A 22,400-nucleotide genomic window follows, 5' to 3' on the forward strand; every position below is an offset into this window, starting at 1 on the left:
ATAGAGACTGTTCACTGTGGAATCTGATGGTTGATGACCTGGTGGGTGATCTGCATTTGACTCGCAGGTTGCAGGGTCACATGTCACCCTGTACGTTACTTTCAATAAAAGCTGGTAAATGAACACATTATTAAGTTGTACTTGTTCTGATGAACTCGTCAACCAGTCCCCTCAGGTAACAGATGATCCCCTATGTATGTTAGTCACATCCAGTATGAACGTGTTGGAGTTGGGCCTCGGCCCTCATACTGGTCATCTGCTGCTTCTATGACAAGTTAGGATGCAGTACTGCTGGGTGATATATTACTCTTCAAATCTCTTTGAAGGGGCGTTATATATAATGACTGGATCTAGGGGTTCTACTTTTAATAGTAATGACCAGATGTGTTTGTCATCTGCAGCACGGTCACCTGCAGTTCCACAAGCAATCCACTAGGGAGAAGACCACACACGCACAGCTAACGCACAAACCATCACTTCTCATTTTCATAGGAACCACCCAGCTCATTTCCAGTCATCATCCTCCACGATGCAGAGACTCCCCTTCTTGCCAGGAGAGCATCTATTATGATGGATGGCGTCAGCATCATAAGCGGCGAGATGGATGTGGCACATGCCATTCAATGTCTGCTGGAGGTGTACTTCGTCTTTGCCGTGGCTTTTAGGAGCATTATCTTTTTACAACATTTTTAAAAGTGTCCATCCCTGTTCTGAAATTATACAATCAGATTAGTTCATCACTGTAACTGTTGAGTTTTTTAATTAAAAACTACAGTCCATTTTTTAATCCACCTCTCCTCTCTTTCTTTAACAACAGCTGTAAACAAAGGTTTGCTATCAAGTTATTGGGTATTTTATTAAAATAATAGTTGCATTTAGCCTACAGCACTTTCCCAAATGGTTATACAAGAATGATTGATTATCACAATTGCAGTATTATTCACTATTGATGATTAAGTGTTAAAATATGATAAAAAATAAATAAAAAAAACGATATTTAACTTTTTGAGGGTGCCATATATTGAACCCTCTGCAATGGTTCTATATTGAACCTTTTGAGGGTGCCATATATGTACCAAGCTATAGAACCCTAAAAGGTTCAATGTAGAACCTTTTGTTTTTAGAATATACTTCTCTATTGGAGGAGCTGCTAATGCCAAATAACCGGTTTTGCATCACCAGTGCTCCCTCTCCAATGTTTTGAGAGGGAGCATGTATTCAGGTTTCTTAGGTTTCTTCGGTTTAATATTCAATGTTGTCCGACAGGGTGGACTGGAGAGCCAATAGGGGGAAAGAGAGAGAGAGAAAGAGAGAGAGACAGAGAGAGACAGAGACAGAGAGAGCATTATCTAGCATTACCTCAACCATTTTTTTGCATTCCGGTAATATGAGCAACTCTGCTAAAGTGTGTGGCTTTTTAGATTTAGCAAGCAACTCGCAACTAAAAAACTGGTTGCATTATCCAACGTCTCCCTTCAGACCAGGCATACTGGTGTCGGGCAGGTTACCTCGCCACACCAAATGAACCCATACTGGAGGTACGAGTCCTTATAATGCCTCACTTTTCTCTTTGCTGATTTCGATTCCGATGTTTGTACCTATGGAGGTGGATGCGCTCTCTTTAGAACGTATCCATTGCGCATACCTGCACTCCTCCATCTGCTGTCAATACGGAATAACGAACAAAGTCAACTAAAGACCTGTTGTTGACGTTACGCCCCGAATCAACTGTAAACTGTAGCCTATAGTTGTTTGTGCTGCAAATACAATTTATATTGCAATAAAATGAATTTTGAAATTGATATGTTTTTTTATGTCATTAAATGATCAAGCCTTGGGCCATTCCGCGGCACCCCTGAGCATGTGTCACGGCACCCCAGGGTTCCGCGGCACCCACTTTGAAAACCCCTAGAGTAGATGGTCATGACTTCCATGTCCCTATCTAGACATGGTGATGTCACTGCAGCCCTGCGATGCAGGACCGGGAAGGAGGGGCACTCACAGAGACGGACGGCCTGCGACGGTCAAACTCTGTCATGCCCAGCAGAACCAGCTCCAACACCACGCCTACGATGCTCAGGTGATGGATCTGAAAACAGTTTCCAGGAGAATGTGTAAGGTCACAGCCCCCATGCTAAAGCTGCACAGTGGGACTGACTTGCAAAGTAAAAGCTTTGTGAGCTTGGCACATTTGAAAGAGCATAAAGTGACCTTTGGGGGGCAGGGGACTCAATCCAGAAACTCTTTCTCCTTCTTGAGACCCTTCTGCCGGGGGACCGGCAGGCTGCAGAAGGCCTCCTGCCGTGCCTCCAGCCCCTCCTCCAGCGACTCCTATGACCACATCCAGCGTGGGGGAAGGGAGGTGGGGAGGAAGAAGGTGTGTGTGTGTGTGTGGGGGGGGGGGGCGAAGTAGAGTGGAAGGATGGAAGGAGATGGGGGGAAAGAGAGGAAGGAGAAAAGAGGGTGGGAGGACAAACAGAAGAGATGCAGAAGAAGAGGGGAAGAGGGAGAGGAGGGTCAAACCTGAAAATATAGTATCAGTAAAATCACTGGTATCTGTTATCTACGTGACGTCTATTGACCGAGACGAGATTTGAAGGAGGTGTCTGAGTCATAACCTTCTCAACAAACCAGAGTATGAACAGAAGTGACATCATAGCAACAAGGTGTGAATGTTTGTATCTATATATGTCCACATCTGTCTCCTTGTTAGACAGTTAGCAGTTGGCTACATTTCATATCACACATATGACTGTTACATTCCAGGTGTGTGGTGGGTCTGCGAAAATATTAATTCCTGAGGTGTGTGTGGTGTGTTTTTTGTGAGGACGGACTAGGTACCAGGGTTACAGCCAGTGTGAACTCCGATAGGTCTTCGGTTTGTTGTAACCCACAGCCATGTTGTGACAACTTTTCATGCTACAAATAGTGAAACTTTTTTTTCTTGAGCTGTCCTCCGGTCGTTGTGACCCACAGCTATATTGACAACTTTTCATCATTCAAAAAAAGTGAAACATTTTCTTTATCCTTCACAACCTCGGACTGGGGGGGTGGGGGGGGGGGTGCTCAAGTCAGACAATGCCACTCCAATGACATGGGCTGCCTAATACAGGGATAATGTATGCACCTTCCTGCCACAGTAAATTCCTTGTCAGTGCAAACTTTCATGGTGAATAAATCCGATTCTGATTGAAATCCCATCAATGACAAGCCCCTGTTCCTGCTGGGGCCGCTGTCTGCGGTGCTGACGGTGGCTCGGTCCTCAAGATGCGCCTGGGTTGCAGCACTAAATCCTTTGGATTATCCCAACACCCTTACTCATTAAATCAATTGAATGGTTTACTAGCTCTGACCATAGCATAGTGTGAAAGAAAGACGAAGGACCGATACTTCTACATGCCAAGTAACATTTTATTAAGTGAATTGCAAATTAACATTCATTCAATAGGAATAAAGAACAAACAAATACTCCTAGTTAAGACAGTCAGTGAAATAAAACTAGATGAGCACAATAATTCATTTGGTTAAGAAGACTCACACCTTTCTTTGGAAAACACACTAATTATTTTAGCTGTGAAGTGCATTAGGGTACAGCACAGGGTCTAGAAAAACCTGAACCATGTGAAACAGTAAAGCCAGTCTTAAATGTGCTGAGAAAGGTATACGCTATACCATGAACGCAACTGTGCTTTTTGAAAGAGTTATAATTGATGAGTACATTAAATAATTACTCTAAATTAATAATAGATTACTATACAAGGACTATAAAACACATGCCAATTTGGGAGGAACTCATTCTAGAAAGCTGTTTGGATGATTAAAGCTACACAGATTTTGAGAATACTAAACTTGTAGCTGATGCCAGTTGAGGCTGAATCTGTGGTCGTCTTGAAAACAGCAGTGGATTTTTTTGAGATGCCAGCAGTAGTTGTGGCACCAGTTGTGGTTGTTATTGTAGAAGAAGCAGCAGATGTTGTAGTAGCAGCAGCTGTTGATGTTGGAGCTGGGACAGTTGTGGTTCTTGCAGCACTAGCAGTGGTTGAAGCAGCTGTGGTTGTTGAAGAAGCGGTTGTTTTAGGAGCATCTGTTGTGGTTGTTGCAGGAGCATCTGTGGATGTTGGCACTGTTGTGGTTGTTGCAGGGACAGCTGTGGTTGTTGTTGCAGGGACAGCTGTGGTTGTTGCAGGGACAGCTGTGGTTGTTGTTGCAGGGACAGCTGTGGTTGTTGTTGCAGGGACAGCTGTGGTTGTTGTTGCAGGGACAGCTGTGGTTGTTGTTGCAGGGGCAGCTGTGGTTGTTGTTGCAGGGGCAGCTGTGGTTGTTGTTGCAGGGGCAGCTGTGGTTGTTGTTGCAGGGGCAGCTGTGGTTGTTGCAGGGGCAGCTGTGGTTGTTGCAGGGGCAGCTGTGGTTGTTGCAGGGGCAGCTGTGGTTGTTGCAGGGGCAGCTGTGGTTGTTGCAGGAGCAGCTGTGGTTGTTGCAGGAGCAGCTGTTGTGGTTGCAGGAGCAGCTGTTGTGGTTGTTGCTGGGACAGCCGTGGTTGTTGCTGGGACAGCCGTGGTTGTTGCAGGAGCATCTGTGGATGTTGGCACTGTTGTGGTTGTTGCTGGGACAGCCGTGGTTGTTGCAGGAGCATCTGTGGATGTTGGCACTGTTGTGGTTGTTGCTGGGACAGCCGTGATTGTTGCAGGAGCATCTGTGGATGTTGGCACTGTTGTGGTTGTTGCAGGAGCATCTGTTGATGTTGGCACTGTTGTGGTTGTTGCTGGGACAGCTGCGGAGGTTGCAGGAGCATCTGTGGATGTTGGCACTGTTGTGGTTGTTGCTGGGACAGCTTTGGTTGTTGCAGGAGCATCTGTTGATGTTGGCACTGTGGTGGTTGTTGCTGGGACAGCTGTGGTTGTTGCAGGAGTTGTAATTTGACAGCTCCCCAAACCTATTTAGTTGATCAATGCTCATTATTTTCCAAATGTTTTAAATTGAAAATATTAACGATTTACCTCAGTTCAATGCTATTAGAATACATTAAAATCACTTACTAATAATCAGAAGTAGCAGAAACATTTTATGTCCAATCATTTTTCAAATGTTTCCTTCGATTCTGAAAGAATCGAAAGTAAGTGTACGTAACGTCATTGAATTGAAGAGAAATGTTGCAGTTGTCTTTGTCAGTCACAAGTCTAGTGTTTTTGTATATTCAGCATAATAATATTAATCAACATTTTATAAGCATCTTGTATTCCAGTAATTCCAAAATTGTAGTTATTTCAATGTTAGTTTAAGATGGCATGGAGTGGTGATCATTATTCAACTTTTAGCTCAATATTAATAATTTGTATTCATTCATTTAAACACACTATATTATTAATACAGATGTTTAACATGAATTAATTTATTTGATCAGAATTCTACATTTGATAACTATTCAGTTTTAAACACTTACCAATATAAAAAAAAAAAAGTTTAAATAGTCACTCAGCAAATTCAGAGATGCTCCTTCTCTCCTGCAGCGATCAAGTCTGTCATGTCCTCTTCAGCATGAGCCTTTATAGAGGAGGTATCCACCTGTATGACATCAGAAGAGAGTTTAGTACGTGTCAAGAGCTGGGACTCGAACTCAGGTCTCCAGTGTGAGAATCCGGCTCACATTCCTGGAGCTACTGGAGGATGGTAAACCCATCTGTAAGACGCACTTTGTATAACTTGATGCAGAATATATTTAATGTATTAACGAATATTATAAGAGTTCTAGCATGATCCACAGCTGAAGCAAAGAACAGTAGTCCTAAGAATAAAAATTAAGGGCATTCCACTAAAATATTCCAAAGATTAAGAAAATCTTAAAACAAATAACTCCTAAAGGAAAAAAAACACACAAAACAAACCTGAGAAAGGGATACTCCGCTGGCGACAGAAAATACAATGGCTCAGAGTTAGCGAACACTTACCCAGGCAACTGGCTTCAGAACAACTAAACACCAAGCAAGGAAGCTATGAGGCAGAGTCACTTAAATATACACAGGTGAACGACACCCATGTGAACCTGATAACATTGATTACAAGCTGTGTGAGCCGGGTATGAGGGCACCGTAAGGACCTCTAGAGGCCAAAAGACAACAAGACAAGCAATACACTGACAGTATGTAAGGGAAAAACAGGGTGGAATTGCCATGACATTACCATGCCCTTCCTCTTTCAGTGTTGTGACATCACATTATCATCATCAGTCCATCTTGACACACCAAAACTATTCTTGGGCAAGTTGTCTTTTACCAATGTAATTGTTAAAAGCCTGTAATACATATCTGTTAGATACAAGTGGTAATGTTTCCAAGTTGTACCATCAAGTTATTGAACAACAACTGTTAATCCTCCTGAATGATGTATTATTTTAAAAATGTTCACTTAGAAAGGAATATGTGAAGTATGCAGTTCATGACATTTTTTCATATTCACTTGACAGAAATATGCTTTGAGTCAATAAGGAAGAAACATCTTGTTTGAGTATCCAATTGGAAACACCTTTGTCTGTTGATCCCACACCCATTTCTGGCACAGGACGGTGTTTAGTACCTGCACCTGCGTCATATCTTGTCACTCTTCCTATGTAGCATCTATTAATAGCAGACAAATTCTATACTTTATCATTATCACGTCCCTGAACCAAAAACACAAAGTGGAATAACTTCCAGATTTGACAACCCAAATAATAACTTGTATAATTTTTTACTTGCGGACATCCACGTTTAAATGGACAAGTTCAGCACCACACTGTTCATAAATGTTCCGTTGGCAGCTCAAATGAAGATGATTATTATTTTTTGCCAAGGGACATTAGGTTTTTTAATACTTGTCCACATATCACCTATGGGCTCGTTATTATACATTTGGATTGGTTCTGTTTTTAGGCTTTAAAATGTTCACTATGTGACGACATCAGCGCCAGTAGAAATTTCTTCTGGTAGGCGACACTTCCAAGCGACGGTTAAAAGTGTCGACCATTACATCATTTCTGTCGGCGACCGTTTCAAAAGTGTCTGCGACCTAAGTATAAATTGGGCTTTATTTACAACAAAATCATTTAACGTAACTTAATTGAATTCTGACATAATTTCCATCTCTGGATGTTCTAGAACGATAGACATATTTTTTTATAAATACCTCTATCATATATATCTGACACACAAGTGCCTGATGTCAGCTTTTGTTATAGTACTAGTCAGATGTCATTTACAAACATTTAAAAGAAACAGTGCCTCTTTTCATTTACTATTTAATTCCTGCTAAATTTAAATAGGATTTCTTTGTATTTGTTTATACTTGTGCCCTGTTGATATGAATAATTTTTATCTCAAAGGGTAAGGGAAAGAAAATAGTCGGGAGATGGATTAGTTGTACTAAGCTTATAATTAACAGTTTCCGATGAACATTGTCCGATTCCGTCCCCCCAGGTCCTGGATGACATAAACGTGCTGCGGCTGTTCCGAGCCAGTGCCTACCAGAGCACAACCCGGGTCAAGCCCTTCATCTGCACCATGCCTATAAGACTGGATGACGTCTGGAAGCACACACATACACCTTCACCCTCTCACACACACTGCCGCACACCAGGTGAGAAGAGAGTGTGTTTAATGTCTGTCTCCTCTCCTCCTCAGATCCATTCTAACGGTCGCATCCGGAGGGTGTATTCCTCTCACAGACTGTACTCAGAGGATGAACTGCCTGCAGATTTCAAGCTGTACCTGCCTGTTCAAAACCAGGCCAAGGTGAGCTGCACACATACACATCTCTCTTGCGCACACACCTCCGAGACATACCCACACCTCCCACCAAACCAAGAAAACAGTAAGAACTACAGCCTCTCATTCTTCTTCTCCCCTCCCCTCTCTCCCTCCTCGTCTCCACAGCAGTAACAATGCAGGACCTTACCACTGTATTCCAGATGTGAAATGTTGTTGCAGATTCTCTCAATAAAAAAATAGGATGCATTTGTTGTTTGTGTTGTTGTTGCTTTTCTTTGTTTCTGTTTATTCTGCACAATAAACATTTTATACACACCTAGGGATCAGTGTCACGGTACAAGGATAAGGGATTGGTACAGGGGACTGAGTAGAGAGTAGTGATTGGTACAGGTGACTGAGTGGGGAGTAGTGATTGGTACAGGTGACTGAGTGGAGAGTAGTGATTGGGCCAGGTGACTGAGTGGAGAGTAGTGATTGGGCCAGGTGACTGAGTGGAGAGTAGTGATTGGGCCAGGTGACTGAGTAGAAAGTAGTGATTGGTACAGGTGACTGAGTGGAGAGTAGTGATTGGGCCAGGTGACTGAGTAGAAAGTAGTGATTGGTTCCACAGAAAGGCAGCTTTATTAGGCTGGTTCCCCAGCTGCCTTTGGCACCCAATACAGAACAAATCAACCAATTTATCTGATCTAAATCACCAAATAATCACCCATCGGAATCAAGTAGTAGGGCACCTCTTGTCTTACCAGTAGTTTAGAGGGTTGGAATTACTCAATTTGTCTAATGATATGCTAATGTACGGGTGTGAACCTGTGAAACTCACTCCTCAGGTATGTAATGGGCTACCCGCGTCAACGAATAGCTAGCTTTTCTTTGGCGTAGCTGGTAGTGGTCGCGCTTGGCAAGTCAGAGGTCGTGCGTTCGAGCCCGGCGAGTGGCGAACGACGCCTTGCAGTGACGGAGCGTGGCCACGTCCGTTACATACTGTCACACTAAGTGTGTTAATAATGAGCCACCCTGGACCTTAAACAAGCAGAAGGTCAGTAGATTACAATCATGTGATGATGGATGATGATGATAATGATGACAGTGATATAGACACATCCAAGACTACCATCACTAACTGGAGAGGGAATAGGGGTGAACACCTCCCAAATAATTGAAACTAACACACAAACACACACACACTGACAACTCTGAGAGACAGGAAGAGAAACACAAAAAGTGAGAAAACGTCATTAGAAATGTTATTGTATATAATCAAACTTAAAAACAACAGTGACGCACAAATCATATTTACAGAAAAGTTCATCTTTCAGACAAGGGCAAGCAACGGACCAGCAGACTACCCTCTACTCATATACAGGAGAAAACATCTACACCCTCATCTAACCCACGCCTACATCCACACCTATATTCTGTCAGCTGGAGTGTAGACTAAATGACTCAGACTCTGTGCTAGTAGAGGTTCCTGGGCATCTACAAGGTAGAATCTTCAGACTGCAGACGTCGCGACAGAGTGTCAACGCCCCTCTGGCAGAGCTCTTGAAGTCCGCCCCCAGGAAGGCATACAGCTGTTGGTTTAGACAGCAGTGGGCAAATGCCATTGGTTCAGCCACCACTAGCCACACACCTCAGCACCACCTCCATACTCCAGCCCCTGGGAAGGACCTGTAGGTGTATGAGGGCATCCACAGTGATGCCAGCACCATACGGGAGCCAACACAGCAAGAAGCACAGGACCAACGCCACAGTGATCCTGACAGCTCTGAGCTTCTGTCTCTGCCCCTCCAGAGGGCCGCGACGGGTCAGCCTGGACACGATGACACAGTAACACACCAGCAAAACTAGGCCCGGTACCACCAAGCCCACCAACACCAGCTGCAGGTGGAACACTGACACCCAGAGAGGAGCGTTGTCAGCTGGGTATAAGCGCTGGCACACCATCGCTGGCACACCATCACCCCATCTCCTGCTTCCTGAGCAAACACTATGTCTGACACTGCCAAGAGAGCCACAGGCAACCACGCTCCTGGAAAAAGAGACGAGGTACAGGAGACAAAGAGATTTGGTGGTTAGATCAGGAGATGGAGAACTGAAGATGTACCAAGTACAGAGGCATGGGCACGAGAGAGATAAGGGAAAGATAAGAGACACTCACCTACAAACACCAGTCTCCGTGCCAGTAGCTATCTCATGCCTGAGGTGTGCGTGTCTGTTGCTTTGACCACGGCTAGGTAGCGGTCCAGACTGATGAAGGCCAGGATCGACGGAGCACCAAGTCGTTGTGACTCACCGATCCTAGTATGTTACGCCATTCTCGTGCTGTATCCAAGTCGTTGTGACCCAACTCATTGCACCCGTTGTCTATCGCGCAACCCTCGCGCTGTCTCTGGGTCGTTGTGACCCACCGCAGCGTCACAACGACTTTATACACAAAATACACATTTTATTTTATAGCATTTACAAAGTAAAGGTCTCAACCTTGTCAGTAGTATGTGGCTAGGATGAAATACAGTTTATTAGAGTCAGTGTGACCTGTTTTAGGCTGAAATCTAAGCACTGTCATGTCATGTGAACTGCTACAATGCATTCGATACTATTGACTTGTAACACACCATTTCTACACCGAGACCCATTCCCATGCATCATTGACCCCGACGACAACACGGGGGTGTACAGACGACAACACCTGAGTACATCGGAGAGGGGTTTGCTGTCAAGTCAGACAGTTCCACCTGGATTACATGGGCTGCCTATACAGACAACTAGGAGAGCGTGAGGGTTAAGCTCTGGGTCGCGAGCCTGGGCACAGTGTTTTACATAGGGAAGAGAAGGAAACCACTGAAGGTGCTATAATTGTGTGAATAATGCTACAGGCCAAAGCCTGATGGAAGACGCATCCTAATCATATCTCCCTGCTCCAGCTCCAGAGTGACAGCATTTGCCACAAATTTCGCATGACCGTCGGTATTGGGGACACCGTTGCCCACGATCAGGAGGTCGTTCTTGTACATGTTAACTCCTATGTTCCCTGAACTACGGATGTCCGCGGCAGTAAACCTGAAGTAAGAAATGCTGTAAGATTCATCCCATTATTGTCTCAAAAATATGTTCACCATTACCTACTCTATTATTGTTATTAGAGATCTCTGTCTGTAGTTCTTTCACCTCTCCTTCACTGGCCATCAGCCTGGTCTTCAGGGTGACAAGATCTGCAGCCTGGGCTTGAAGGTCAACGATCATAAATATCATATGTGTATATAAGAAATGGTACAATGCATATAAAACCATGTACAAAGACAGGATTATGTGTTCTTGATTTGTCATTAGTGTTGTTTTTGGCGGCCTGTTTTAATTTTAGTTTTATTCTAGTCTTTGTGTCAAGCTGTCATTTAAGTTTTTATTAGTTTTAGTCACGTTCATACTCTTTTAGTCTAGTCAAGTTTCAATTGACTAAAAGTCTGAGCATTTCAGTCTTATTTTAATCAGACTTATCCATGACTATTTTCGTCTAGTTTTAGTGGTCGAAAACTGATGACATTTTCGTCTAGTTTTAGTCTACGAAAACTGATGACCTTTAGTCTAGTTTAAGTTAATGAAAATAGTATTGTAGTCTCTTTTTAATCAAAACAGAAGTAGTCTAAGCAGTCTCGAGAAGCATGTCAATGCCAAAACCATGTGTTTAATGTAGGCCTATTAGTCTAGAATACGATATTCAAAGTCATGTTGTCAATGCCAAATTCAGTTCACTGTGATTGCTATGTGAATGACAAAACTAGCTACAGTATTTGGCCAACAAGGGATGCTTAGTACACATGCAGTCAGTCAGGTATACCCACTTTAGACTCTCTCATACAAACAAATACACACGCACACACACACACAGTAGCTATAGCGAGAGAGTGTAAAGTTTGTGAGAGAGTGTAAAGTGTGATACACACACATGGTAACCCACTTTACACTTTACACTCTCTCACAAACACACACGCTAGGCTACTCATACACGTTTGTCTCAGACTCTCAGTCGGTTTCAGCTCCAGTGGCTAACGTTTAAAGCTAACGTCTAAAGCTAACGTTAAAATGAGACACATTAAGCACAGCCTCATGAGTTAGCTAATAATAATAACGCAAGTAAACGAGTCAAAATAACGTTATAACATTTTGTCTCGTTTTTATTTTGTAAACTACATTTCGTCTCGTTTTTATTCGTCAACGATATTGCATTATACATTTAATTATAGTCATCGTCACATCACCAGCATTTACGCTGCGTCTCGTCTTCGTCACTTGATAAAGGTCCGTTGACGACGATATTTAGTCATAATTTTCGTTGACGAAAGCAACACTATTTGTCATGTAATATTTAGTAATGCATGATACAGTAACACAATCAGGTCAAATATTACCTGCATTGTCTCTTCTCATCTCTTCCACTGACTCCGGGTGACAGACAGATGGTCCTTGAAGAACTGTAACTGAGTCTGGGTGACTGACAGCTGGGCCTTGTAGACAAACAGCTCCACCTTCTGAACCACCACCATGTCTCGCAGAGCCCTCAGTTCAGTCAGGATGAAATGAATTGCATCATCGCTCACGCTGCCTCCTGTTTGTGGTTCACCGAGACTGTTTGGGGTGTCGTTCTCTGGGCCCCCGGTGCGGTCTCCCTGGGCTTGTGTCACAGCCAGACAGAGCAGCAGACCCCAGGAGGAGGAAGGAGCGGGTGTGTGCCAGTTCTTCTTGAAGGGAAAGTGTTGTTTTGGACCGAGGTGGGGTATGTCTCACAGGTGAGTAACATGCTTATGAAGCCTGGATCAGTTTGAGTTTCTCTACAAGCTTTTGGGAGACGTTAAGTAAAATATATCTAGAATGTTTTCACTGCAAACATTAAACAAACAGCACAGAGACTCTCCAAGTCATAACCTCTCACACTGACACTGTTGCCAGGGGAATCTGTTTTCCAAAACCGATGGTGATTTTCATGGTTAACACAGTGGGAGAAAAAGCATGTGTGGGATTGGCCCCCAGCCTTACACACACACGCATACACACACACACACTACACATACATACCACACACACACGCACACCACACACTCCCCCCCCCACACACACACAGACACAGCAGACAGAGCCTATAACAAGTGATAATGAAGTAACTCATCCAGTTTCACAAGTGAATGTGCGTGTGAATATGTCAGACAGAGAATCTCATGAATTCAAACTTCCTTGTGCTGAATGACACGATGAAATGTCAAAATACCCTGCTGCATCCACGCTTTTTTCAATTTCTGTATCTTTTCAACCTCTTACATTCTCTCGCTCTCATCTCCACTCACCTCCACACCCCTCCCAGCAACCCTGAGTTAACCGGCCCAGAGTCAAGACAAACTGCCCTGGACAACTGGACGGAGGAAGAAAAGGAGGGAAAACACAACAAGCGTGGAAAAAATACCTAAAACACACAAGACTTTTAAAAAACCAATGCTGTCAGTACTGTAAAGTATTCTTTTCACTTGTTTTTTTAGATTTATAGAGCTATTCTACATGAAACTCACAACATAAATTGCTTTTTTTGCTTCGTGTTTTTAGTATGACTGCCTACGTACTGTGTTGGATTAAATTACCTGTAAACTTGAATACCTGGTTCCGTCGTTGTTCTGGTTTGGCAAAGCAGGCTAAGTTTTATATAAATACTGTATATGTTAATATTATGATGATGAGTATTGATTTATAATTACTAGCTCACTGTTATTTTTAGTGCCATCATTGTGGTGTTAACTGACACGTTACATAACCATAACAATATTGTGGTTATCAGGCATAATTTATGAACTTTGTCTTTGCTCTAGATTAACATGTCAACAATGCTGACAGCCCACAAATGTATCACCACACCATCTCTCCACCAGTCTCATCTTCACTCTTGAATTAATACAAGGGTCAAAGGAGGAATTTCAGCTTTATTAAACTCTGGGTCATGAGCCTGGGGAAAGTGTTTTACATGGGGAAGAGAAGGAAACCGCTGAAGGTGCTTAAGTTGTCGTGAGAATCATACAAGCCGTAGCCTGCTGGAAGACGCATCATAATCGTATCACCCTGCTCCAGCTCCAGAGTGACAGCATTTGCCACATATTTCCAATTACCGTCGTTATTGTGGATACCGTTGTGCATGATCCTGAGGTGGTTCTTGCACAGTAGAATTCCCATCGTTTCAGAATGACGGTGGTCCGCGGCAGTAAACCTGAAGTAGTACACTCCTCTCACTGGTGCTGTGAACACACCTGAAGAGGGGCAGTAGCAAAAGGAAAAAACAACATTTTGTTTCATTGTCATTGAAATGTTGACTGATGAATGGAGACCCCCAGTGTTGGAGCTACTCTGATGTCAAGGTGTGTGCTCCAGGGGAGCATATCCAGAACTGTACCTGTTACTGGGCTGTAGGCGTTGCCTTTGTTGGTGAAGACTTTGCTATAGACCAGTGGTGTGTCAGTCCTGTAGGGTCCAACAGGTCCTGAATCAGTTAGAGCTGTGTAGAATGCCACCTTTGGTCTGCCTGTTAATAACATGTAGAAAATGCTGAATATGATAGCCAAGTAATACAGCATTATATTGGTGTGGGAAGAACAAGTCTGTATTTACCCTCATTTTCTGCCTTTAGTTCTTCCACGTGGCGTTCACTGAGACTTAGTCTGGCTTCCTAGGCTACGCATACAGAATGAAGCATTTATTAAAGTATGATTCAACAACATTTATTTCCATTATTGTCTGAAAACTATGTTTACCATTACCCAAGTTCTCTGTCTGTAGATCTTTGACCTCTCCTTCACTGGCCGTCAGCCTGGTCTTCAGGGTGACAATATCTGCAGCCTGGGCTTGAAGGTCAAACATGAAACAGAAAGTAGAATGTATGTCTTCATAAATATATACATTTATAGGCCTTGTACACACACACACACACATATATATATATATATATGTACAAGGCCTATAAATCCATGTACAAAGACAGGATTAAGTCTTCTTCTTAAAACCTTCTTGTTCTTTTTGATTTATCATGACAAGTAGCCAATTTGTAATATTTAGTAATGCATGATACAGTAATGCAACCAGGTCAAATATTACTTGTGTTTTCTCTTCTCTTCCACCTGACTCTGCGTGACCGACAGCTGGTCCTTGTAGAACTGTAACTGAGTCTGGGTGACGCTCAGCTGGACCCTCTGGTCCACCACCTCTCTCTTCAGTTCCTCCACTTGACCCTGACGAGCTATCATCCTGTTCTCCATGTTTGTCAGCTCCACCTTCTGAGCCACCGCCATGTCTCTCAGAGCCCTCAAGATGGAACCATTGCTAACGCTGCCTCCTGTTGGTAGTACACCCAGACTGTTCTTGGTGTCGTTCTCTGGGCCCCCTGTGCGGTCTCCCTGGGCCTGTGTCACAGCCAGACAGAGCAGCAGAACCACAGTATCTATCTTCATCCTGAAGGGCTAGCAGAGTGCTGTCACCCTCCGTGTTCAGTCCCTGTTTTTATATGCATCCAGGTTGGTCACACACGTGAGAACTCAAACACCTGGAAATGAGAATAAATAGGTCAAACCCAGGACCTTGAGAAGAGTTAACTATTAAATGGACCTCATGGCCAAGAGAGAACCTGAATCAGCAGGAATCTATGTTGTCTGATCACATTCTGTTCCTCTTGTCAGTTTTCTCATAATTGTTCAGAGATTGTGACCCACAGCTATGTTGTGACAACTTGTCATGATAAAAAAAAAAAAAGTGAAACGTTTTCTTTATTGTTCCTTGTGACCCCCCTGCAGTGTTCGCGTTGTGTATTACGACACCGCCACCCTTGCGACAATTTATTCACCTCTTACGAACTCGGACGCAACCTCATGATGACGAGAAACATGACATCTGGTACGCTGCTGCCACTGCCAAGGACAAGAGCAGGCTGCAGCGTATCATCCGCACTGCAGAGAAGGTGATTGGCTGCAATCTGCCTTCCCTCGAGGACCTGCACACCTCGAGGACCCTGAGACGAGCGAAGAAGATTGTGGACACTCCCTTTTTCAAACACTCCCCTCCGGCAGAAGGCTGCGGTCCATCAGGACCAAAACTTCACGCCAGACAAAGTTTCTTCCCTTCCGCTGTTGGCCTCCTCAACAAGGCCAAAGAGCTCACACTGACTGAATGTCTTAAAAACTATTTACATTTTGCACTACATTCAATTCCTGTAATATTTGTAATTTATATTGTATTTTATATTGTAAATTGGCAACTTATATTTTATTGTATATTTTATTTTAATTGTATTCCACTTAGTATTGCTAGTTTATGTATCTTTAGTATAGTTGACCACATATTTAAATGTAAGATTCCTATATGTTTAATGTATGCACCTTCCTGCCAAAGCAAATTCCTTGTCTGTGCAAACTTTCATGACGAATAAATCCCTTTCTGATTCTGAAATCCCTTTCTGATTCTGATGACCATAGCAGCTGGGTGGAATGCTCAGACAGGTCTGAGCATTCCACCCAGCTGCTAGTCCAAGCACTTAACCTCTCAAAGTTCTTCACTTTGGGACTTATTTGGTTCCACAATGTATGCTTCATGTTTGGCTACCCGCAAAAATCTCGTTGTTATGATCAGTGACTCATGCACTTTTGTAAAATTCTCTCTTGGAAGTCGTTTTGGATAAAAGCGTCTGCTAAATGCATGAATGGTTGGCACGGTCTAAAAGAACAGGTCTGAGCTCCCGTCTGAGCTGCTAACGACGAAGACGTGACGAGTGCTGTTGTCACACGGGTGCTGTTCGCCTTCACTCCCATAACCACTTTAGTTTCCTACATCGCAAAGAAAAACTAAAGAATACTCAAGAGTACTGTGATAATGTGGCTCAGGCAAATCATTATCTACAGGAGCCACTAGGTGGCGCTGATAGGAATGATGTTATGTTATCGAGCTTGGTTTGGCAGTTGTTTTTGGGGGTAAGAAACGACCAAGCCCCCACCCCTCGCCCCTTGGCTTGAAGCAACGGCCCCGGTGGATGTAGGTGGTATTGCATTTACGGTTAGGTTCCCGTGTTTTCCGGTCGTTTTAATTCTATTAACTCCAGTCAACATTTACAAAACTATCTGCCCCAATATTTTTTGTTCGATTCTCGAACCTGGCTCATACTACTAGCTTTTTCATAGAATAGCCTAATTTTTCCTGATTTTTGCTAAGTTTGAAACCAATCCGAAATGGGTAAACTAGCACCCCATTTATTTGCCTACGTCAATAAAAGTTGCCTGCAAATGTGCTTGCGGATACTAACAGGGCACCAGCACAAAAGTTCACATTGTCCGATAGCCGATTTACATGGAGCTGAATGAGCTATAGACTTATATTGAATGAGCACAGGGAGAAGTGGCTTGAGTTGCCTGCCATGTTGTAGCAAGTCTAGCAAATCGTTGTCACACATAGGCCTACATGAAATGTTGTTAATATAGTTTATTCCCGTTATTTTAAAACAGATTAGATTTTTCGTAAAAACTTTCATGACATGATGGCAAACATATTATGTTAAGCGCGAGCATAGACTGTTGACATGTCTATCTGGAGCAAAGACAAAGATTAATACTTAAAAATGTTAACCACAAGAGGAAATGATATATATTTAAATAATATTAGTCTTGCCTTCAGAAGCTTTTGTTAAACATACCCATTATTATTATTTTTATCGTGTCATCAAGCCAGACTGCTTTTGTGGGACAATGAAGGTCCTCAGTGACTATGTTTCACCCCCACTTACATTTGATGAAAACATATTGCAGCCTATATGGTTCTATGAATATCCTTTCAAAGGCAAATGTTCAATAAAGTATATATTAGAAACACTTCTCGAGCTTTTATTTATTACATTAAAGTTGACTGTGAGCTATGGTAAGTCTGCATTATGGAAGATTTCTGTTACCAAAATAACTATTAAGCTTTCTTTGCCTGACGAGAACAATGACGGAGCTGTTCATGTTAACAGTTTATTTCATCCGATACAATGCGTTGGAAATCATACTCGTATCACGAAGAAAAAAAGCAACATATGTGATGAGTTCCATCTAGAATAGCCCTATAGCCTATTTCTAAAAAAACAAGTGAAAGGAATACAGTACAGTGACAGAATACATTTCCGTTAAGTTTGCATCATGCGTCTGATTCTTATCGCACTTGTACCCCATTCTGCCCATAGATTCTGCAACTGCAATGCCTTAGCTCACACGCTCGTAACCGTATAAATCTATGCTCGCGACTGGTTGTCGCAAAGAATGACGTGTACAGCTAGTTGCAAGTGTGCACGAGGTCTCGGAGCTAGGTGAAAAAAGAGCCACTGTTTAAAGCTCGACCGGAAGACACGGAAGTAGAAAGATTGCCGCGTCCAGTCTCGCGCTCTCGCTTGCCTCACTGCGCCACTGAGCACTTTTCCTAGAAATTAATGGGGACGCCATCTTGGAAGACAAAAGTAGCTTACTCTAGTTATATTAACTCTATGGAAACGACACATGTAGACTGGAATGTGAAGTCAATAAATCACCCGTGTTCTAGACATTCCCTGGTAATTATTGCATCTCACAAGTGTTCCTTTGGAATTATTACATTGGCGACGAGGTGAACAGCTGACGGGAGACTCGGTTCTGGAAAGCTAACGCTGGCTAGCTGTTAGCGGAGTCATGGCTGCCACGGTAGGATCAGTATCAACCTTTGATCATCAGACACAGTCATGGGAAGAATACTGTGAAGTGCTGGGCCATTTTTTCATGATGACAAGAAAAGAGCAATTTTGTTGAGTTCAGATGGAGGTCAAACCTACAGTCTTATGAGGAATCTGTTTAGTCCTGTTAGGCCGGGAGTGAAGCAGTTCTCTGAGCTAGTGGACTTGCTAAAGGCGCATTTCAACCCGAAGCCAAGCGAAATTGTGCAACGGTTTAAGTTCAATTCAAGGAACACAAGCGGGGATGAAAGTGTGGGCGACTATGTAGCGGTGCTGCGTAGATTGGCACAGGATTGCATTTATGGGGACAATTAAAGGAGATGCTGAGAGATAGGTTGGTCTGCGGTATAGCGTCACTGTGTCCAATCCCAACCGGTTTTTAGCTTACATTCTGATAAAATGCCACTTCAAATATTGATAAAAATGATCGTATCACGTTTTCAGCTGATTTACTGATTTCACGTTAAGCTAACTTCTTACCTTTCGAGATATATATTGTAAAAAAATGTATTCATATGACAGGGAAGACAGAGACGGGTCAAGGAGGTGTGTTCCAGTGTGGCACGCGTCAGAGTGATACACAAGCACAAGAGGGGTCCATAAGGCGGTGTTACAGATGTGCAGGAAATCACATGGCAAATGAGTGCCGTTTTCGGGAGGAAAGGTGCCATCAATGTGGTAAACAAGGTTACTTAAAAGGGCGTGTAGGGCAAGATCATCTACCGGAGTGTCTAAACCAAGAGAGGAAGGAAGGCAAAACCAAGGGAAAGTGAAAACCAAGTATGGGGCACATCACATCAGCAGGGAAGCTGAACAGAACGATGTGGAAGAAGTAGATATGTTTACAATGTATAGCATGTCAGAGGACATTCCGAAAGTATCACCCATCAAAATAACCTTCAATGGGTCGGATGTGAAGTTTGAGGTGGATACGGGATGCATTGTTACTATTATGAACAGATCAGAGTACTCAAAGTTGTGGGGCAATGTCAAAGTTCCTAGCTTAAAGCCTTGCTCTTTACATTTGAAAACATATACAGGTGAGAGAGTAGACACATTGGGTACAGTTAAGGTGACAGTTAAGCACAAAGAGACATTGACACAACTGCCTGTAGTAGTTGAATCAGGCACTGGACTAAATCTGTTGGGTCAGGGCTGGATAAAAGAACGACAGTTGGGCTGGGAAACAATAAATAAAGTACAGGAGGGACAGCAGTTGATATTGGAGGAAACGTTAATGAAACATGAAAATGGGTTCAAGGAGGAACTTGGAACACTGAAAGCCCCCCCGGCAAAAATATATATGTAGACAAGGATGAACCACCAAGATTCTACAAACCAACACCTGTGCCTTATGCTATGAAGACAAAGGTGGAGACAGAGATTGACAGACTTTTGAAAGGAGACATAATAGAAGCAGTTACATTTTCTGAATGGGACGCACCCATAGTGCCTGTGTTGAAGCCAGACAATACAGTACGAATCTGCGGGGATTACAAATTAACAGTTAACAGGGCATCCAAGTTAGAGCAATATCCAATCCCCAAAACAGAAGACCTTTTTGCAACTCTTGCAGGAGGACAGAAGTTCACAAAGTTAGATGTGAGCCATGCATATCAACAGATCACATTGGACGAGGACTCAAAGACATACTGTACAGTAAACACACAAGGGTTTGTTTATGTATAAACATTTACCTTTTGGTGTCTCTAGCAGCCCTGCTATTTTCCAGAGAACGATTGAGGGGGTTCTCCAAGGAATTCCGCATGCGGTCATTTACCTGGATGACATCCTGGTAACAGGATCAAGAGCACCTGAGAGCACTAACTGAGGTGCTGCAGAACTTGGAGACTGCAGGCTTGCGTCTCAAGCGGAGTACTTGTACCTTCATGGGGAACAAGGCTGTGTTCTTAGGACATAGAGTGGATGCAACAGGGATCCATCCCCTGAACGACAAGGTACAAGCAATTCAAGATGCACCAGCTCCTATAAATATGACTGAGCTTAAGGCTTATTTGGGACTTCTCAACTATTACAATAGGTTTTTGCCAAACCTGTCCACCGTGTTAGCTCCTCTTCACAGGCTACTGAGAAAGGAGACAAAATGGCAGTGGGGGGGAATGCAGTCATCAGCATTGGTGTTGGTTCACTATGATGCAGGGAAATACCTAATTCTCTCTTGTGACGCATCGCCCTACGGTGTGGGGGCAGTGCTGTTACACTGTATGTTGGACGGGACAGAAAGACCAATAGGGCTCATGTCCAGGACACTGAATTAAGCAGAAAAGAACTACTCTCAGCTGGACAAAGAGGGGTTAGCTGTAATGTTTGGAGTACAAAGGTTCCACGAATACATATATGGCAGGAAGTTCACCATATGCACAGATCACAAACCGTTACTGGCTCTTTTTAATGAAATGAAGGCAGTGCCACAGATGGGTTCTCCAAGAATCCAGAGATGGGCCGTGACTCTGAGGGGGTATGAGTACGAGATCATATACAAGGCAGGAAAGCACCACGGGAACGCGGATGCTTTGAGCCGTCTTCCGTTGCCGTTTACACCCAGCGTCAAAGCTCAAGAGGACCGAGTTCTGATGTTTGATGGCACAGACCTGAGATTAGTGACACCAGAACAAGTAAGCACTTGGACAGGTAAAGATCCAGTACCTCAGTATCACAAAAGCGTGTAATGGTCACGTTGGTCCACTTGGGAAAGCGTGTGAGTGTCACGTTTTGCCTCGCCAAGGCGTGAACATTACACGTGTGTATGAAGGAGGACTACCAACAGGGGCGATAATTCAATTAACTGCCAACAACTCCCACAGACCAGAAATAAGCAGGTAAGATGGAAATGGACGATTCCCCCCCTTTTAATAATTCAGCTAAGTAATTAAAATGTTGTTTGTTGAAAACGTTTTTGGTTGCCTGAGAGTTGTTATTTTTATTCGATATCATTTGGCTGTTATAAAGCCGAGGGTTATTGACGTTAGATGAAACCGAATGAGTACTTTGACATTAGTTGACCAGTGGTCACTCGCGTGTTGTTTATTGAGTAAATTATCACTATGGCAGTCAGTGTAATAGTGAGTGATATTCCCTGCCATAAAGTCAACATTTCTGTGTATCGCCAACCTGTTATTGAATGAATATGGTAGCTATATTGTGATATTTACGATTACAGGTAAGAACGATGTATCGACCCCCCCGACCTGTCGTTTTTACCTCTTTTGGGGGGGTCCGAGCCTACCGTTATCATTCATGCTATACAATTATATTGTGATGAAAATTTTAGGACATATGCCTACCGCCAGAGGCGTTGTTAGACATAAAACTCTACTGGGGCACAGGCCCCTATTCGTATTCCTTTTTTTCTGTCAAGCTTGCTGCGCACAATGCACTATCCACCTTATTCTCAGGGGGTCTACTGTAGAAATGATTATGGGTGCAACTTCCGGTGAGTAGCGGAAGTTGCGGTTTGCCATACCAGAGAATGTCTAATGTAGAGAGAACTGCCACTCTCGGGAAACGTCTGGGTTCTGAACTGGTTGAAGTTCCATGTGAGGGCGCTAACGAGCGAGTGCAGAATGAATGGAGGTCTATGGAGCTATACCCCTCAAAATTCACTTTTCTCAGGATATAATTTTTTGTCTAGTAATTTGAATTCTGAATTCAAAAGGGGAGGCAAAAAAAAAAACACACTGCTGGCTGTTAGATTTGTTAAAAGTCGCCTTTCTGTTCTAAAAAGCTTTTGAAAATGTAATTGACGTCATACACATCGTACGACCAGAGCTACTGCTTTACGGCAAGCTTTGGTCACTGACTTTTTTCTCTCAGGGCATCGACAACACAGCTGACAGGTTAGGCTCTTCCTGTCAATACACATGCTAGAAAGAGTTTTGGCTTGCTTATGTTGTTGC

The 22,400-nt window shown here is 43.2% G+C and overlaps 3 protein-coding genes and 1 pseudogene across 7 annotated transcripts; 1 reads left to right on the forward strand and 3 right to left on the reverse strand.

The window, feature by feature from the left end:
* Positions 1-3,390: 3,390 nt before the first annotated feature.
* On the reverse strand, positions 3,391-12,279 carry LOC146219533 (uncharacterized). 4 transcript variants are annotated; one of them, XM_084695070.1, is made up of 4 exons: positions 12,146-12,279; positions 5,441-5,562; positions 5,037-5,098; positions 3,391-4,933 (listed from the first exon to the last, which is right to left on the reverse strand). In XM_084695070.1, exons 3-4 carry the CDS (start codon positions 5,074-5,076, stop codon positions 3,798-3,800), a joined length of 1,176 nt encoding a protein of 391 aa, XP_084551196.1. In that variant the 5' UTR covers positions 5,077-5,098; positions 5,441-5,562; positions 12,146-12,279; the 3' UTR covers positions 3,391-3,797. The 4 variants fall into 4 exon arrangements, with proteins under 4 accessions (XP_084551196.1, XP_084551195.1, XP_084551194.1 ...); XM_084695069.1 differs by lacking the exon at positions 12,146-12,279 and adding an exon at positions 5,946-6,506; XM_084695068.1 differs by lacking the exon at positions 12,146-12,279 and adding an exon at positions 5,883-6,506.
* Positions 5,665-7,910, forward strand: LOC146219534 (cilia- and flagella-associated protein 20-like). The gene is made up of 4 exons (XM_084695291.1): positions 5,665-5,679; positions 7,449-7,553; positions 7,653-7,763; positions 7,905-7,910. Exons 1-4 carry the CDS (start codon positions 5,665-5,667, stop codon positions 7,908-7,910), a joined length of 237 nt encoding a protein of 78 aa, XP_084551417.1.
* Positions 8,388-12,280, reverse strand: LOC146219535 (C-X-C chemokine receptor type 4-like; annotated as a pseudogene). Its single transcript, XR_014751088.1, has 4 exons — positions 12,192-12,280; positions 10,614-10,799; positions 9,898-10,046; positions 8,388-9,768 (listed from the first exon to the last, which is right to left on the reverse strand). The product of XR_014751088.1 is annotated as a C-X-C chemokine receptor type 4-like (transcript).
* Positions 12,281-13,551: 1,271 nt separating this feature from the next.
* On the reverse strand, positions 13,552-15,214 carry LOC146219536 (uncharacterized). The gene is made up of 4 exons (XM_084695292.1): positions 14,885-15,214; positions 14,379-14,436; positions 14,164-14,292; positions 13,552-14,020 (listed from the first exon to the last, which is right to left on the reverse strand). Exons 1-4 carry the CDS (start codon positions 15,212-15,214, stop codon positions 13,737-13,739), a joined length of 801 nt encoding a protein of 266 aa, XP_084551418.1. The 3' UTR covers positions 13,552-13,736.
* Positions 15,215-22,400: the final 7,186 nt, after the last annotated feature.

Source organism: Hypomesus nipponensis, chromosome 28, assembly GCF_054491055.1.
Source record: "Hypomesus nipponensis isolate SF chromosome 28, ASM5449105v1, whole genome shotgun sequence".
NCBI classification, from domain to species: Eukaryota; Metazoa; Chordata; class Actinopteri; order Osmeriformes; family Osmeridae; genus Hypomesus; species Hypomesus nipponensis.